This window comes from Poecilia reticulata, linkage group LG7 (assembly GCF_000633615.1).
Source record: "Poecilia reticulata strain Guanapo linkage group LG7, Guppy_female_1.0+MT, whole genome shotgun sequence".
Taxonomy (NCBI): domain Eukaryota; kingdom Metazoa; phylum Chordata; class Actinopteri; order Cyprinodontiformes; family Poeciliidae; genus Poecilia; species Poecilia reticulata.
This window is the reverse complement of record NC_024337.1, coordinates 21,795,068-21,814,144: the sequence shown is the minus strand read 5'-3', so window position 1 is coordinate 21,814,144 and position 19,077 is coordinate 21,795,068. Positions and strand designations below refer to the sequence as shown.

At 39.0% G+C, this 19,077-nt stretch overlaps 1 protein-coding gene across 8 annotated transcripts in view; it reads right to left on the bottom strand.

Annotated features, from left to right (window-relative positions):
* Nucleotides 1–888: 888 nt before the first annotated feature.
* The window catches only part of LOC103467567 (serine/threonine-protein kinase WNK2), a 49,091-nt gene continuing 30,902 nt past the window's right edge, over nucleotides 889–19,077 (bottom strand). For 5 of the 8 annotated variants that reach the window (XM_008414065.2, XM_017305713.1, XM_008414071.2 and 2 more), the window contains 17 exons: nucleotides 18,299–18,625; nucleotides 18,072–18,115; nucleotides 16,743–16,899; nucleotides 16,542–16,658; nucleotides 15,839–16,009; nucleotides 15,160–15,202; nucleotides 14,915–15,013; nucleotides 13,753–14,522; nucleotides 13,204–13,258; nucleotides 13,045–13,121; nucleotides 12,258–12,910; nucleotides 10,445–10,674; nucleotides 10,024–10,248; nucleotides 7,582–7,680; nucleotides 5,228–5,272; nucleotides 4,479–4,780; nucleotides 889–3,398 (listed from right to left, as the gene is read on the bottom strand). In XM_008414065.2, coding sequence (XP_008412287.1) covers nucleotides 3,036–3,398; nucleotides 4,479–4,780; nucleotides 5,228–5,272; nucleotides 7,582–7,680; nucleotides 10,024–10,248; nucleotides 10,445–10,674; nucleotides 12,258–12,910; nucleotides 13,045–13,121; nucleotides 13,204–13,258; nucleotides 13,753–14,522; nucleotides 14,915–15,013; nucleotides 15,160–15,202; nucleotides 15,839–16,009; nucleotides 16,542–16,658; nucleotides 16,743–16,899; nucleotides 18,072–18,115; nucleotides 18,299–18,625 — 3,777 coding nt within the window. In that variant the 3' untranslated portion in view covers nucleotides 889–3,035. The remainder of the gene's footprint in view (nucleotides 3,399–4,478; nucleotides 4,781–5,227; nucleotides 5,273–7,581; nucleotides 7,681–10,023; nucleotides 10,249–10,444; nucleotides 10,675–12,257; nucleotides 12,911–13,044; nucleotides 13,122–13,203; nucleotides 13,259–13,752; nucleotides 14,523–14,914; nucleotides 15,014–15,159; nucleotides 15,203–15,838; nucleotides 16,010–16,541; nucleotides 16,659–16,742; nucleotides 16,900–18,071; nucleotides 18,116–18,298; nucleotides 18,626–19,077) is intronic. The other 3 variants (XM_017305712.1, XM_008414072.2, XM_017305711.1) reach the window with 3 other exon arrangements.

Sequence of the window (19,077 nt, the reverse complement as noted above, 5' to 3'; positions counted from 1 at the left end):
ATCAAAACACACACGTCTAAGTCCCAGAGCCTGTCTCTTAATGTAACAGTAAGATGCTGACATCTCCACAGGGTTTATACAAGGATATTATTGTTTGTACCCGAGAAAGGCAAATACTTGTGAAGGTCCACATTTTTTCTACACCCTCACTCCCACAAAGAAACAGTATTTGAGGAGTTGCCCTAAAATTCACAGATGTGCCTCCCATAGTCTCAGATGTTGTGGGATAACCTGTCAAAAAAATGTAAACGCTATGTGACACTATAGTATGTTCAAGGCACATCCATTTCTTATATTGTAGGAAAAAAGGTAAACTTATTGTTGTACTTAGTAAAAAGAAATGCATTTGGTAATTCTAATTTGTCTAAACAGGGAAGGAAACAAGTAAAGTAGTTGGAAGATTCAGATTTAAAGTAATCTTTCAATTTTAAGTGCATTTCTTCTGAGTGCAATTACCATTATTGTTTTGGAGTGGTATCTCATTTAAGGGCTTCTGTGAAGGCCAATAAAAAAAATAAGGTAATGGCAATGAGTAATTATAAAAAAAAAACAGTTCAATTATAACAAAATGTGTTTGCTGTAATAATACCTGGCTCGATTCAACTTTTTGCAACAAAATCTTGATTGGAAACAGAATTTCCACCCAGTAGCTACATAAATGAATCGTTATCTGGAGTCTTTGGTATGAACATCATTCAAATTCCTGGCTTATTTGTCTTATTGCATATTGCATGTTTTCCTAATGTTATGCAGCTCAACTACACAAATATACAAACCAAATAAGAATTCTAGCTCGTCACTGAAGATTTTTTTTAACCACACTAAATGTCAAATATGTCAGTTTGTTTTACTGTCCAGGTTTTTCATGTGGAAATAACAAAGACGCAATTAATCAAGCACAAAATATTTATTTCTCTCTCAACATACAGTCTGTGATAAGAGTGCATCAGGACAGGGTGGGGTAATGCAATGGGACATACAGCAGGCAAAGCAATCTCACACAGTTCAAACACAGGCCAGTCACAACTGGAGCATAATCTTGAGGAGCAGTTTCTCCCAGACAAAAGAGAGATGTGCCGAGGAAAAAGTGTCAGGATGCTTCTTCTCCTCTGTGCACTTTCAACTACCCCAGTTTATCGTATATACCGGTATTGGTTACCTCCTCCCATGCTCTCCATGAGTTAGCAGCTAGGAAAAGTAGAACATACAAGATACACGTGACAGAGAACAGAAATCTCTTACTATTGGAAGTATTTCACCAAAGCAGAAGACTCTGCATAATATCTTAGAAAAATCCAATTCAAACCGAATTGATGGAGTTAATATACATTAAAGCAACCTCTCCCCCAAACCCCCCGCCACTTTTAAGAGTCAAAATAAAATGTACAAATACGAGCTACAAGAAGAAAACTTTACGATTCACAGCTTTGGCAGGACTGGGGTTGTGCAGATGTCATATTTCTAACCTTATATCTGTATTGTTTCTACGTTTTGTGGAAAGATGAAATATTGGCCATGCTCGTCAGTGATGAAACCCCACCAAATATATACAGTGTAGGAACTCCTCACGTAGAAGGATAAAAGGAGCCCATATGTTGTGCAAATCTCTGACATCAAGTTTCAGTTTAATGTTGCAATATGTCACTGAAAATAAATGCAAAAAGGCAAAATTAAATTGGCTGTCATCAAAAATAAACACACCAGTCCTTTAACAAGGCTATAACACTGCTTTATGAGCATCTGCTTTGTACCATCAAACAAGAAAGAAAGGCTTAACTGTACAGCAAAAAACACTTTGATAAATAGCAGCACTAAAAAAAAGGAAAGAAACTTAAGACCTCAGATTAAACTATTAATCACACAAAATATTTTACATACAGTGTATGTTGAGTACTAGGCAAATTGAAAGAACAATAAGCTGTGATAAACTGTTTACTGGGTAGTTTGTAATATTGATTCTTGTGTCTGGTAACGTCTGTGGTTTGGTGAATTGTAACTTTGTTCAACCGTTCAGCTTGCTCCTCTTGCACACATTAAAGGTAAGGCTTGTGGCAAGGCTACGATCAAAGCTTTGTGGAAAGGGGTTCAATTGCACTTTTGAGCCTCAAAAAAAAAAAAAAAAAAAAAAAAAATTCACATTATTTGCTACATTCTGATTCACAAAACTACCAGAGACATCTACTGTAGAAAGATTTATGTACAGTATTATATGGCTCTGGACACTGGCTTTCCTCTGCAACACTGGAAGCTCTCGTGCTGTCCAATGAGTTGGTTCTCCAATCGAAAAATAAATAAAGAGGCTTTGCCCAGCTGAACCATTTGACCTGAATTAAGTGGATTTGGACGCTGGCTTCTACCCTTTCCCCTTACCTAACCTCATCATTCATACGTTGGTCATTTGTTTCTGAAGGCATCAGATCACCTCTCTGCTATGGCATTCCATTTATCAATGGGGTGATACGTAAATAAGGTTAAACCATATTTGAATTTTTAAAAATAAGATTATATACTGTGTTATTAGTGCATTACAATAAGGGCATTTGTATGTAAACCAAAAAACACACTCAAGCTACCATTTTAAATAAAATAACTTGGATGCAGAAATGCTTTGTTTAAAGAAAATATATACATAAATAAATGTTCAAGGCACTACATTCCTGCAAAACTGTTCATTTGTTCAAAATACTGTCATCTCACTGAATCTTAAGCCACTAATATTTGGATTCCAATGTAGTGTTTCAACAGAAAGGCAAACGTGATGAAGAACAGAGTGAAGTCAGTTACCGTGAGTGCAGATAAAATGTCTTATATGGCTGAGTTTAGCTAAGAACAAAGCCAAAAAGCAGTAAGTATTCAGACATAACACATAATGTATAATATACACACATACAAATACACAATTTACGACACATTGCAGAAAGAATAGCAACACCATAGCGTGTTATTTACAATTTACAGGATAAAACTATGCACATGTGTGGCTCTGGTGCACAAAGCAGAGTAAAATCAGTCTGTCCTGAGCGCACACCAACACATTAATTAGTGGATCGGGTAGTCCTTGTGGTTTTCGGGAAAGGCCCATTCTCAGGGTTGTGGACAACAAAAGAGTAGGGCTGGATCCCTGGGTTTGACAATGTGGCGTAGTGAATCGCTCTTGGAGCACCAAGCAATCCTACAGGAACCACAGACGCTACAGGACTAGGCATGCCAGGCCACTGCTGCGAATAAAGAGGAGTGGGAGCCATCACACCATAGGAGCCTGATTGCACAAGGTAGCCAGGAGGATGCACTGTGGATGAGTTTAGTGCTAGATTTGCAGGCATATTAGGGCCTAAAACGGCGGTCTTTGGGCATGAGAGAGGTAGCCGCAAGCTGTTGGGAACAACACGGCATTTCATCTGGAATAGAATGGAGGTATTTTAGAGAATATTACACAGGTTTGATTTAGAGTTAAAAATGTAAGAAACCCCCCAAATGTACTACCACAGGGTCTCAGGACACTTATACACCAAACCTCTGTAAGACAAAAGACCTGTTTTGATGTTTGCTCAAATAGTTAGCATCGGGGCGGGGGGATTCCACTTATAGACACCAGAAAGATTAACATACTGGTTGCTAATCAATATGCATAATCTAGACCTGTGCGAAAAATCTACTTTGCAGAAAAGAAGTGAACATGGAGCTTTTAGGGAATAAGTAGGAAAAAAAAGAAAAATGGTTGTATTAATTCAGATTTTAGCAGCTAATGTAATACCCATTTCCACGCATCATGCATTTAAAAATAACAATATAAGCACATTTAAGTTTATTTTCAGCATTATAGAGCAACTCATTTAAACTTATCTCCTTTTACAACTCCAGCAGGTTAAACGTGGATGGAAAACTATTGAAATAATTGGGGTTAACTTACGAAATCTTCCAATATACTAGAGTTGCTTTGGGAAATCAGAAGGTGTTTTGCACTGGCCAATTTTCACTTTAATCTGTGTGACCGACCTCATGGAAACTCAAAAATCTGATCTTTTTAAATTTGCGAACTCACCAGACTCATTCTCAAAAAGGTCACTCTGGAAACAGTCTTTGGTGTAGATATGCTTACTGAAGGAAAACGACTCAAAGTTGCCCATTTTCAGTATCGGTGTTAAAGAAAAAAGTCGGAGGAAGCAAACGCTCCACTTTTACACCCAACAAGTTAAGTTGTGTCTTTTCCTAACATAATGTTTAATAATGCTTAAGAAAAAATGTTTCGTAATGGGTAAGAAAAAACATTCTAAGTGTTATTAATTATAGCTCCTAGGTCAAGGTTCGTACACTAAAGATCTGAAAATTGTCTCAAATCTCTTCCTTTGCTGTCCGCATCAAAGGTAGCGGACATTCAGACTCTACAAGCTTTTCTGAAAGCCTGAATTGTCTGGTTTGGTGTATAAGAGCTGCAAAAACTCCCCTCACCACTACTTCCACATCTCAAACCCAAATACCTCACATGCAACTGCACCCATCTGTGTAGGTCTGCATTCAGTGGCCTGCTGGCGGGTCTGCCGTCTCATCCTGTTTAGGGAGGTTCGTGGCTGATTGGCTGCCGCTAGAGTCTCCTTCGTCCAGTCATCCACCAGTTTATGAAGGTCCTCGGTGAAAGTGCCTCTCTTGTTGTTGCTGTTGTTGGTCTGGACCTGAGCGAGCCTCGTGAACGGCTGAGGAGAGGTCGACTGTGCTGCCGTGGTGAGCGAAGGCTGCATTTGACTCGTGGTGGTCTGTGTCGTGGTGGTGTTGAGAGGGGACCCTGAAAAGAGACAAAACTCTTAAATCTTCCCACACAGAAAGCATTAAAATTGACAGGTAAATCGGTTGGCTGCGGCATGGCAAAATTTAAAAGCAGCTGCAGTAAAAGGAACTTGTGTCACAATCAGCTAAGACAGTTTTTGGTGAAGCCAGACAGGCATATAGAGCCATAGACATTTAATTTGCCTCCCTGGCAACCAAATAACATAAAAATGAAATGTTTGATATGCAAGCAGTGACAGGAAAACGTAATCAATGGATATTGTCATGCAAAAGAAAAGTCAGTTAAACAATATGTAGTCAGAATGTCCATGTCTTAAATACACAGTACCACATTTCCAAGATCCAAAACAATAACAAGGACAAAAAAGTGTACATAAACAATATAAGGACTAAGTTTGTGGGGACAATAAGAAATACAGAGAAAGGAAGTAAATAAGATAGTTACTACTACTGCGCTCTTTGCCTAGACATAGTCGTTTCAGAGTGGACCCTATAAAAAGGTAAAACAGCACAAGACAGAAACAGTTAGGCCAAGACACTGAACGCCACAAAGATTTGGACAAGCTGCTTCAAAAGCACAATCAGCTCTTAAAACAATTAGGGAGAGAAAAGGAGGAAAAGGGGATTTAAAATAAATCTGGGGGTAAAACTGGAAGACAGAACCAACTTGTCCCAACTTGATCATTTGGGGGAAAAAAAACAAAATAAACTGCCTACTGCTAGACCTAGCTGGCAAAAGTTAGACTGTCAGTGCTTCTAGTCAGGACGAAGACATTTAAGTTTCAGACTGAAATGATAAACTGTTTATTTGCTCATATAAACTAGATAAAAATGTGTATATACAAACGATTTTATTGGTTGGTAGGCAGAAGGTGAGAGAAAACACTGTTTACTACCAAAAGAAAGATTACTGGAGAAAAAAGAATCACTGCCCATGTGAGAACGCCTGTAGAACAAAGTGTGAAACCTAAATAAAATGTCACAAGCTAACAAAGCACATTGCTAATATTTGAAACTCGTCAGCACAAATAAACATGCAAATAACTCAGGAAAAAGTGACAAAAAAAACAAAACAAAAAAAAACAACAATATCAATGATACAGCCCTTTATGTGGCGAAGCATGTCTCCATCAGTGCCCTGTCTGGCGCCTGCACCATGCACGTCTTCTCCATCCAAACATGAGGGACAGAGAGAGCAAAGGGCCCTGCCAACACTAGGGAACTGTATGCACCGGGGTGCCTTTACTTAGGGGATGTTAAACAATCAAAATCAACAGTGGATGGACATACAGAAGAAATTAAGAGGGTATAAAAACGGGTCGTTTCTCTTGCACACATGGATACTTTTAGACAAAGTCCCACTATTTTGCATTAGGTCTGACCTACAACCCATGTTTGGACAGGATTAGCTGTTCCCAAGCCAGAGTGTCTGTGAGATGTTTTGATCTAAGCCAGAAGCGCTGCGTTAAGCAACAGTATGGAGAAAAGGAGGCAACATAGCCAAGTTATAATGATTATGAATGATTAACTGCTGGATGACTGTAAGAGCACCAAAAAACCCCCCAAACATTTACCTATAAGATTACTTATTATATTGAAGTTATTAGCTTTAAAGCTAATAAGGAAGCTGCAAGGAAGTTGGCGCTTAGAAACAGTAGCTTAGTGGTGAAATTAGACCTAATATTATGACAAAAGACTAAAAACATATTTCAGGGCTGAAGGCACAATGGATGTCCTGATAGTGGAGATTTTAAACTTAACCAACTCATGTTTTGAACTATAATCTTGGCATGTCTGCACACTTTTTTACAACCACATCTGTAGATATGAGAACCACATTTTTTTGCTAATTACCTCCTAATTCACAGTAAAAGTTAAACAGCATTTACTGCTGCAGCTGTAGAAACACCACTGGCTACAATTTACAATGTTCAAATAAAAGCACAACGTTTTTTTAAAGCAAAAAACAATGGTACCGCAATAAAAATGCCTAATGAGCCTAATCGTCAATGAATCTTATCAAAACAGTGAGTTAACTTTAGCCTATTCGTCACTAAACTGGTTTCTACTAATAATCTAGTTATCAAAAGTTTAGATAATTTAGCTATGGTATGTTTTGAAGAAACAAATTAAGTTATGCTGTAATGTCAGAAAATTGCAGCAGCAGTTGACACCAGGTTGAAGCAGCATTCTGTTCTGCAGAAGCTCCAGTTGGGCAAAAAAATATCTGTTGCTGCCATGAAAACAACTCTTGTAGCATCCACGTTGGTGAGCAAGTAAAGCTGGGACACAGTCACACCACCAACGTAGACAATATAATACTGATGAAAAATAACATACTTTTTCCAATTGCATTTTAAAGCTACTTGAACAGATTATCATTTTAAAAAGAAAAGAGCTATATCAATCACCATTGATGTTTTCCACAGACCCACCTAACCAAATTAGAAGATCTAGTAGAAAGGCAATAACTAAAAACAAAGGGGTCACTTCCTTCTCTCAGCAACTGAAACACAAACATTTGGCCGCCTTATATACTGTTGGGTTCAACTAATTTTACTGATCAATTAAAACAATCTATGCACAATCTTTAAAAGTTTTGACGCTGAGTGTAAATATGCGAGAATAAAATTAAAAAGGAAAACAGTGATACACATCAGGTGAGAAAGCCTGCAAGAAGGGTGGGAAAAAAAAACTACTGAACTTATTTTCTTTAAAAGAGGAGTGACAACAAAAGCAAGTTAAATAAAGTGTGTGGAAAAAATGAGCAAAGGGGAATAGAAAAGAACAAATACAAACAGATGGACAGAGACACAGGTCCACTGAGGAATCTAGTGCGTGGTTTGCTACTAGATTTATAGGTGACTCTCTCTGACGTTTGGTGGTAAACCGTCCAGCCTGTAAAGATGAATAAAGGAGGGAAGAAGAAGAGAAGAAACAAGAGAAACACTTTGAAAAAGTGAACAAAGACTGGTATGAGAAACCCCCACATGAAAAGCATCAGAAAAGGACACCGAGTGGGTTGTTGGAACCAACTACAGCATTCAAAGATGCAAATAATCAAAGACAATAGAAAAGAAAGAATAACCACTTGTTTAAACAAACATAACTAATAATATTGAGCTTAAAAATGGATGCATGGATAAACTGTTAAAAGTAAAATTCAATTTGGATGTTTGATTGTTGTCATAACTAAGTGAAAGGGGCTGTGTTCTGGTCCATTCATAGAAAAGAGTTCAAATAAGTGAAACATCTTTTCGTAGAAGTGCATCATGTCACATATGAGGAAGAAAGAATAAAAAAAAATGCTATTGTTCATCCAATGTTTTATACTACCTACTATCACTTAATTCTAAACTAGAAAATTAGAAAACATATAACCAACACTTCTGCCTACGCAGACAAATCTGCTTAAGTGGACATCTTAAAAAGTTGATCAGAATGTTGAAGTTCTCATCAGGATAATCTTATCATACCCAATACACTGGCAGTGCCTGAAGTAATTTATTGTAAAGCTTCTGGAACCATAGCTGATCTGAATTTAACAGAAATCATCTTTGAGAGATGCTGGTCTCATTTCCTATCAGAAACAAACTTGTTGGTTGACTAAAAATAATCTAGTGACAATGCATTTAGCATTCTCACTTCTGTGTTTCTCTTTATTTCAGATTAAAATCTGACAAAAAATGTGAATTATTTCTGGCTTATCTGTTGCCCTAAGCTCAAGAATTGAGCTTAGGGCTTGATGACACGTCTGTCATCAAGCTAAAAAAAAGTCTGTCACAATCCAGCAACAATTGGATGTTCTTGGCGACTGTAAGACAGATTTAACTCATGTGACGGGGGTCTGAAATTAACTGACTAAAAGATAGAAGAAATACTATGTGGAGCATTTATAGACCCATTTCTCATTGGTCATTAGTCCATTACAACAACAACAGGAGATGATGTGAGCATGGTAGAATACACAAAACAGCCAATGCTCTCCAAAACAGCAAATAACAGAAACTATTTGCTGTTGTATGTTTCACTGTGAAATGGCAAATTAGAAGGTGGGTGATGAAGCTGAGTGACTGTCGGCACACAACTCCTGAACTCACATGAGGAAACCAAACCATCGTCACCTGTTATGTACAGAAGAAGGAGCTAAACTTGGATCAAGAATATGTGGATAGCTGATCAATAGTTGCAGATAAAGTTTTCAGTTAAGGTTCCGGCATATTTTTGCCACAGTCATGTAATCTGGAAACATCCTACACCGATGAGCTTCTTCAAGGATTAATCATTGATACTGTTAATACACGTTGGATAATACGCTGTTAATGTCTGTGTAATAAAATCTGTACCACACCAACACTTTGCCTTGTTCAATGTGTTTGGTTTGTCGTAAGCCTCTTTCTGGCACTATAAAGAGTAGCGTATTTTCCGCACTATAGGGCGGATTATAAGGCGCACCTTCAATGAATGGTCTATTTTAAAACTTTTTTCATATATAAGGCGCACCTTCAATGAATGGTCTATTTTAAAACTTTTTTCATATATAAGGCGCACCGCATTATAATTCGCATAGAGTAGACGCTACAGTAGAGGCTGGAGTTACATTATGCATCCACTAGTTGGAGCTGCACTAAAAGGAATGTCAACAAAACAGTCCGACTCCGGTCGGCGAGGAGAGCCTTCCGCGACTGGGCCAGGGCGTGGCCGGACGATGGTCACCCTTCTCTGTTCGCGCACAGCATGTTCGTGGAGAACGTGGTGCTAAATGACCTGCAGACGACATGATTCTAGACGGTCGGTAGGTAGATAGGTCAGTCAAACTTTATTAATAGATTACAAACCAGCGTTCTGACAACTATCCCAGCATGCACTGCGCGCTTCTTCTACGGGCGAAAATGAAGTTGGCGGCTGCTTACCGTAGTYGCTAGACCTGTTGTGGCTCAATATTGGTCCATATATAAGGCGCACCGTCGGCTTTTGAGGAAATTGAAGGTTTTTAGGTGCGCCTTATAGTGCGGAAAATACGGTAAATGCTTCATAGCACACTTTTTTCTCTTTTACTGAATTATTATAAATCTGTGGAGGAAATAATGAATTATTTACACATATAGTGGTAATTTCTTTGTTCAGTTTGTCTAAAGCTAATCTGATGAACATTTTTAGAAGTTTATATTTCCACTTGATTTCAGTTTTATTTGTACGTCTTGTTTTGTTTGCCTGAGCAAAGACTAACATGAAGAGTACCTTGGCCAGGACCAGCTTGGTTGGCCATCCCATCCCCGTGTCTTCCAGCGTAGATGTTGTCTGAGGAGAAAGAGCCTTTCAAAGAACAGGGTTGCTGTGTGTGAACCTGCTCCTGGACTCTGCTGGGCTGGCTGTTGGAGGAGGAGCTGCAGCTGGAGTGGGCAGAGCCATCTGACAAAAGGGAACTTTTAGCTGGAGAGCTGGATGAACTGGTAGCACTTTCTCCTTGAAAAATAAAACAAAATAAAAATAAAATGGATGAGTCAGACTGAATCACTGCTTCACACACTCCTACCTTTTTCCCTTTATAAAATCAAAACCACTTCAGTTGTTTTTTTGGTTTTTTTTTTAATACAAAACGTGTTCTACTAGACTAAAAACATCCAAACTGTTTATCATCCTACCATCTCTACCCACACACCTTTCCTCTCCACACTGGTGCTGTTGGGATTATTTCTGAGTTGTTGCACCATCGGATTGAGCAGTCTCCCAGCTTTCAGTTTGTGTTTGCTGGTTTTGCGCCTTCGACCCATTGGAGGAACAGCATGGAGCAGGCTAACCTTGGGGGGGACGGACTTTCCCAGGTCTTTGTATAGACTTTCGATCTCACTCCTCTGGAATGCCTGCAGCTCAGAGATCTCCTTCATGTGTCTATTGTGAAAACACAAAGAAATAAGGTACAAATGCTCCCAAAATAATAAAAAAAATATAATTAAACAAAGTAGTATTAGAAGATGCATTTCAATAAATATGACCATTATTGAAAAAATTATTTCTTTGAATAATTTTGTTCTGAAAAGGTAGAAAGTTAAGGTTGAGGCGTACAACCACTAAAAGCAAAACAAAAAAACAGTTTCTTGGGGAATAAATACATAAGACCACTTTAAAAAGTTTATGTCCTTAAATTATCCGATAGCTTTTAAGCTAGTCGTGATTCAAGCCTTAAGAAATTCCCCCAAACTCTATTAATGGGTTTTATTTCACAATCCTCTCAGGGCTTGACTATCTCTGCTGCTTCTCATTCTTTTCCATCACAGATTTTCCTTCCACACAATTTGAATTAATATGCTATGATACATTGCTGTAAAAGCCAGTTTCTCAAACACTGACCTCAGTCAATACTTTTCCCCCTGATGGTGTGGGTCTGATTTCTAACATTTTTGAATTAAAATCTTTTTTTACTTGTAAATAATATTTAAATTTATTGAAATGTGCATGGTGTAGATGCATAAAAGTGGCTATTTTATTTGTTATAACACTGAATATTTGCATTTGGAAGGTGAAAGCAACAACAAGTTACTAACTGTATCGAATGTAAGTTATTGGAAATTATTGATTTTTATGGTGTCACTATTGGCTTAATTTGTCCAAATATAAAGAATTATTTGAATGATCAATAAAGGGATTAAAAAGATATTACTCCTGTTCTGGACAAGGATTTTCTGCTGTAATGCTACTTTTACCACATAAATTTTTTTAAGATGGTCCAAATCAAACATTAATCATCCTGAGTTTTACAAAAAATTATTTTAAAAAGTACAGGACTGAAATACAAATATACCTGCCAGAAAAATAAATAATGCTTCCTCTTGTTAAGTAAATAATTATCACAAAAAAATGATTGTCTGGAATACTTTCTACAAGCCTTTTAAAATTGACCATTACTCTTTCCAAAACCTAAAAAAAAACAACAACCATTGTAATTATTTTATGAAAACTTTTCATGCGTTTTCATGCAAGTTATATCAAAGGATAGAAGAAACCCAAATTCAATTTAAGAAAACCTAGAATCAGCTTTTAAAATGGTTTGTTAAACTAAATAAACCTCAAGTTTAATCTGAAATCAAATTTTCTGCATTTAATCTAGTAGACATTAAACTAAATCATAGAGCAATTATTGTTATTTAAAGGGTATGGTTGGAGTTAGTTGAGGAGGTCCATCTGTTTACAATCATTTTCAGATTAAATCAGTTCCATGCAGCCATGATGTTATCTCTACAAGCAGGCATGGCGCTCCTGATGTCAGATAGCCCCAATAGGAGAGGATTTATTTTAACATGGTAAAAAACAAAACAAAGAAAACATCAATCTGTTTTCTTGAAAAAGCAAACTTATTGTGGGTCAGCTAGAGATAATACATATTGTTTACATGTAATTCTTAGCTGAAGAAAGACACTCAGAGTGTGGAGGAGATTAAAAGAGGTGTCTATCTGTGGGTGAGTGTGATGCTTTACTTTTCTCTAAGTTTCTGAAGCTCCTTCTTCATATCCGCATCCTCAAACTCTGAGTCATTGTCACTGCTGATGTTGGGGGGGAAATGTCCAACAGAAGGTGAAGGAGTGTGGCCATTTATTGCAACAGTCTGGCAGCTTGGTGATTCAGAGCTCTGCTCACTTTTGCTTCGTCCGGAGCGCCGCAAGAAGGCGACCGCCCTCTTGACGAGGTCGCTTCCGCTGTGCTCAGTCAGATTGTGAGCTGACGGAGCAGCCGGTGCTGGAGGAACCGCCATGCTGCTGCTGTCTTCGTCAGCTGAGTCGGAGTAAAGCTGAGACGAGGACCGACAGTGGCGATGGGATGCCGTGTCAACAGTTTGGGCTCGTGGGATGTGACGTGGGGTGGCGTCGGGACTTGAGGTGGGAGTGGTGTAAGCGAACTCAGGAGGGGCAGAGTAGCGGCTACCGCTTTGGGGCTTGGAAAATCTTGTGCTATCATTATCAGGAGCAGGTGTGGCAGAGGTCCTGCAAGCCACCCCACAGCTGCTTTCTTTTCTTTCAGTGCTCTGAGTCTGGCTGCGAGACCCTTCAGAACCACTGGAGGGTGCTGCAGAGCTGCAGCTCGCTTTGCTTTTATCTGAACAGCAAATGGCATCGGGTGGTGTGGGAATGATCTAAAAGGTCATGAAATCCAAGTTGTCAGTGTTACAAAATCAAAGTTTAGTATCCCTATTAAGTAATATTATCTTAAAGCCATAACAGCGACACATATTGAATAGCACTGCAATCTAAATTAGTAGATTCTTACTTGAAAACGACTTTTGGATTTATATGAACTGGAGCTTGCAGACACATCGGTTTTTGTGTCTTTTGTTCGGCCGGCGGCTAAAGGAGGAATAACTCGGAGTAAATGAGAGATCATTCAAACTATTATGTGACGGTACATTACGCAATCAAATCTACCAACCTGTTGCCGAGTCGCTTGACGCACCCACACAATCTGTCCGCTCAGGAATCTGCGGCTAACCGAGAAGGAAAGAAAAAGTTGTGGGAGTGTGAGAGGTTGAATTAATTCAAGTAGCAGCACATTTAAAACATTACAAACACTTGATCAGAGAGAAATGGTTTGGTACTGTAGCTTCTTAAATGAGTCACAAGCTCATAAATTGACAACATTCAAACTGTATTATGACTCTAGAAATTTTGTTATGTTCCCTTTTATTAAAAAAGAAGGCTTTTGAGCTTTTTACAGAAGAAAATAAGCATATATTGCACCTGATTACCTCATCGCAACATTTATCAATATTATCGTCATCGCATGATTTTCTAATATCATGCAGCCCTACTCTGAGTAAAAACACTGGTGAAAATCCAGAGCGAGGTAATCATAATTTATGCGTGAAAGGGACAATTGTTTATACAGTTTTCCTATATATAAACTCTATTCCAAGATCACAGTGTGTGTCAGCAAATGTTGACATTCAATTGAATCATAAAGAGGAGTAACGTATTTTACCATTGGTTCCATCTTCTTCTTTGTGACGGCCTCTGTGCTGTGCCCATCTGAGACCGGAGGGGAGCTCAGTCTGTCTGAGCTGGAGGACTGAGGCTCAGAGGCTGTGCTGGAGGGCTGTGAGGGGGGGTGCTCCTGGTACAGCAGGTTTCTGAGCTTCTCATCCAAAGTCTTGATGGTCCGATCAACAAACTCCCCCCTAGGAGGGCCCTCCCCGTCCGACTCACCTTGCCCGCCACACTGCTGCTGACTTAAAGTTGGGTTCTGATGTGCAGGGCTTTGGGGCTGAGAGGTCACGGTCCCAGGCTGGATAGGCGTGGCGTAAGGCTGCTGCAGGACAACGGGCTGCTGGCTGGCCAGCTGAGGAGCTTGTTCTTCAGTCGGGCTGGCCGTCTGATTCGCTTGATTATTCAGCGACGAGATCAGAACACCGGCGGCTCTCGCTTCTTTATCAGTGACATTAGCATCCACAGAGACGGGGGGCACAATAGCACAACATGGCATATCTGCTACCATAGACACAGCAGAGAGAGACGATTCCTCCACAGGAAATGAGCCGTCATGGTTAACGATCCCAGTTGTGCCGGTACGTTTGGAAACACTGGGCTGGCTCTGCTGGACCTCGGATTCTCCGATAACCTGGTCTGGAGGTTGCACCAAGGTGGGGGCAGAAGAGGCAGTGGGGCTTTGGGAAGGTAAAGATGTGACCGGGGTCGTCAAAGTAGTTGCGGCGCTGCTGGACCCGACTGACAGGGAGCCAGACGTTTCATACTCTGGAGAAAGAAAAGGGGCAGAGTTCATCAGAAAGGAAGCAGATTGTGAACTTAACAGCCAAGCTACAAAGAAGATGTAGCTATGTGCTGTAGCTGCCAAAGTGTTACATCATCACTCGATTCCCCTCCATCAGCCTCTGTGTGCCGGCATAAAAGCCTGCACTTCGTTTCTGGCTAGAACCACTGCAGACCAAGTCTTATATAACTGACCCCAATGGAGGAGAGGGGGGTAACAAAAAGTCGCACTAAAACTGCATACACAGTGTTTTAAATCAAGAAGAGCAAAAAAAAAAAAGTGCAACATATTTAGTTAATCTTGCAAAAAGGTAAGAAGCTAATGTAGGTAAATTGTACAGAAGATGGGAGAGAAAATAGAAAAATGCAGGACATACCCTGTGCTGTAAAGGTGTGTGTTGATGTGTTGTCTTTATCCTGCATGAGTGTTTCATCCACAGGGCAAATAATGAACCAGCGTTTTCCAGTGTGCAGGACTGTCACAGGGAAAGATGGGAAAACTCATAGATCCTCTAAAATATGCTCAGTGAGAAATTTTTAAGATGCAGGTTGATCTATAAACCAATACAAGTACTGAATTCTTAACTGAATAAGTGTGTGTGCTGCATGTTAAAAGCCTTACCATTTTGTTGATACACCAGCTGTGGAGTGGTGGGTTCTGAAGCCTTTACAGATAAAAAAAAACAACAAAAAAACAGAGGGAACACAGTGTAACTGGATGGAAAACAGCTTAAAAGACATCTGTAAAACTTTTATTTTAATAGCGCAATAAGCTCAAAGAATAAATTTAATTGGATCAGGATTTCAACAACTAGTATTTCTGGCTTCTGTGGGCAGCGTTGGAAGTTAAGGCCTAATGACAAGGCAGCAAAAGAATGGTTAAAAATGGATCACATTAGGGTCACGGAGGGGGCAAATCATTCTAAGACCTCAGTCCTAATGGAAATCTGTTGCGGGAGCCAAAGAGTTGAGAGTCAGGCTGGAAACCTTGAAGATTTATGGAGTTTATATACAGAGTAATGTGCTAAAATTTCTCCAGAGATGTTTCTCCTGGTGACCAACCACATAAAACGGATCTTCTCGTTTTACTGCTCATCAAGCGGTTCTTCATAATATTCAGAGACATATTATGCGCAGGAATCAGTCTCTTAACTCAATTTTATTGATTTTTCTTTCCGTTTTTTAGTTTTCGCTGCCATAAAAACCAGAATGCTGATTTCTTTGCATATATATATATATATACAAAAAAAACCCAGACGATTAAGTAAAAATTTCCCCTGGCTCAACAGTTTCTTTCTCACCTCTGTTCCCAGTGCACAACATCCTTCATTCTGTCTGAAGTTACACCCCTGGTCGGAGTTCCTCTCACCCTCTGTGTCCTCACTCAGCATGTCTTCGGCTTTATCTACAATGTCTTTCAGTTGTTCAATAAAGATCTCTTTTTCCAGGAGCAGAATGAAATCATTGTCCACCTGAAGAGAATAAATAAGACAAAAAAAACTTATACAGATGTGATGTAAAAAAAATATGAGTGGTTCTGATTCTGATGAAGTTTCTAAAAATAAATAAAGAGAAAACAGCAAAGAAACCCTCCGGAATAACGTTCTTCTCGTGTGCTGCCTAAGTAAAATAAATCCCTACAAGTTATAACTACACAAAATGAAATGTTTACTTCTGTGTTTGGATAAGTACCAATAAATTGCTGAAAAGGCTTTTTATTTTTGCTTTCAGGAGTCTTCAATCTAAATAACCATATTAGTGATTTATTCATCTAATCAAATAAATTCTTATTTATTGCTTTATATGGCCAATATGAATGTGTAAGGAAAGCTTTGGAGAAGAGAGTAAAAGCAAGCGGCATCCAAATATATGTTTGTCGTTTTATTTTTTGCTGCATTCCAGCTGAAACCAGCTAGGAGTTTCCAGGACGATGGAGTCTAAGGCAAAGCATGAATCAAAAACCTCTGCAACAACTCAAGGGGCCAGACTCTGCCGCTCACGTACCATGTACGTAGCAATCTCCTCTGGAGCATCTCCATCCAGGTCAAACTTGAATGTTACCATTTTGTGATTGTGAGTTTCTAGTTGGCACTCTACCATCTTATCTCCGGTGTTACACACCTGCAAGAAGGGGCAAAACATAATTTCAACTTCTTTAACAACCACAAGATGTCTGCACTTTTATAAAGTATTTAGGTCACTCACGTTGAGCATGCTCAGCTTTGGTTTGCCACACTTTTCCTGTCGAGAACGCGTGCGTGATGACTTGCGGTGTCTACGCTGTTTTCCTTCACCTCTGCCTCCATGTGTCCCTTCATTGCCATCGCTCATTTCTCTTCCCGATGTCACATCAGAGTTGATGCTGATTAAGAGAAAAAAATAAAATAAAAATGGACATTTGCAAAAATTCTCTAGAGGTAAAATTCTCTGAATACCTAAATAGGAAACATAATCATCATTGGAGCCATGACTTCAAGATTTTATTCTACCCAGAAGAACAAGACGAAGCAGGACTAAACATGTCACAAGCATGGCTGAAATGCTTGAATGTGAGACACTGGCAGAGCGAGGTTATATGAGGTCAGCTATATATATATAAAAAAAAAAAAAAAAATATATATATATATATATATATATAATTTAATGTTCGAAAATGGGAAGAATATGGCCAGAATAAAAAAAACCTACCAAGACATGGAGGTCCACCTTAACCTTTCAAAAAAGTTGAAACTTTGAAACTGAAACTGGGTTTTTACTTTTTTTTTTTTTTTATTAAACTGTGTTTTTCTTTTAGAGTAAAAGCAGTGACTTGTTGCACCTTTATCTGGCCTGAATTCTTGGGATGTTTCATATGTAAATAGTCTACTTAGATGTCTCTGTATAATGAACTCTTCTTACTATGCTTTACTGAGGTTGATTACAATTTGTAAGCCTTTGACACATCATCGTGAATAGCAAAGGGTGGACTGCATTTCCTGGCCACCTCAAAGCTCAGCCATGAGCCACTGATGCTTCTTTCTCTTTTGGACAATTCCTGGTTTTGTATTTATGATTTGATAGGTTATTGCTTTGGGTTTGATATATCTGCACTAAAATTTGTAAAATGCTCCTCTGTATTCAATTTATTTTACAAAATGCAGCAGACTGATGGAAAAGTTACACTTTGAATTAAAAATACCCTTATTTGAAGTAATTTCCAATTCATGTACTTGCTTGTACTTATCCGTTACCATTTCTTGTTTATATCACCATCGTTATTGCCATTTTGGTTTTAATTGCAAAGCTTTGCCAATTGTAATTTTATGTTCTGCTAACAACTTTTGCCATGTCTCTATAAAAATGCTTTTAATCTTTGTGTAATTATGTGATTGAATAAAAAGTAAAGTAAAAAGAAATAAAAGCAAAAGTAGGGTAAAAGAAAAACAACAGAATGTCAATATATTTATTTTTATCTCTCTGCATATTTAATAAGTGAAAATTGATCAAATTGTGACAAACTTTAACTGATCAAGTTGAATAGTAATAAGCTTTTACCTGTCACAGCTCTGTCCTCCAGTGCGTTTCTCTGACGCTTGCTCCTGCAGGCAACAGAACACAGAAATAAAACACCCAGGAGATGACAATGCAGAAACCAGTCTCCATTCCTGATTTAATATGAACAGCAAAGTTAGTTCAGTACAGTTATGTTTAAAACTCTTTGGAAAGCACAATTAACAAGGAACAATAATTACAGAACAATACTACGTGTCATGCGGCCATACCTCCACGTAATTCTCTGATGACCCTTGACCTGCCGCTCCTGTGACGGTGGCTGGGATTTTCTGCTGGGAAGCAGGACCAGTGGCGGGCCTGGAGGACGCCTTCTGTGAGTCAGAAGACTGCAGCACAGGAATTTGGCCCTGTCCCAGACTCTGAGGTTGGCTCTGTGGGGGCATCTGGCAGGACTTTGTGCTGTCCAGCTGGCTAGCCGCAGTGGCTGCGCCCAGATCCGCCTCATTCTGCGCAGGTGAGGAGAAGACTGCAGGCTGCTTGAGCTGAGTTTGCTGAACCTGCTGTGTACTGAGGCCGTCCTGCGTCTGCTGCGGAACCTGTGAATTTCATTTAAAAATGCTTTTGCCGTTATACTTTTTCTTGATTAATAATGATATTTTGGATTTTTACATTTGCATAACCTGATCTAATGGGAATGTAAAACTATTTTATTCTGTAGAATTAGTCTCAGGATTTCTGCAGGTTTCACCAAGACCACTATGAATTAAATGTAAGATTTGTATCAGAAATTTGCAGCAGAAAATTGCATATTTTGTGATGTTCTTTACAGCTTTACCACTGTAGTGCCAAGCTTTTTTGAACAGAATGCACCTAGCTCTGTATCGGTAGGTAAGGGAAGTGAGAATGGCAAAGATGAACTCACTTAACCAGGAAAAACGCAAAATTAGCTTACTAACCAGTAAATTTTAGCAGCTAGTTAGCAATAGCTGCAACCACCTCAAGTCACAGAACACAACGAAGATGACAGAAAAGTCCGGAAATAAAACCA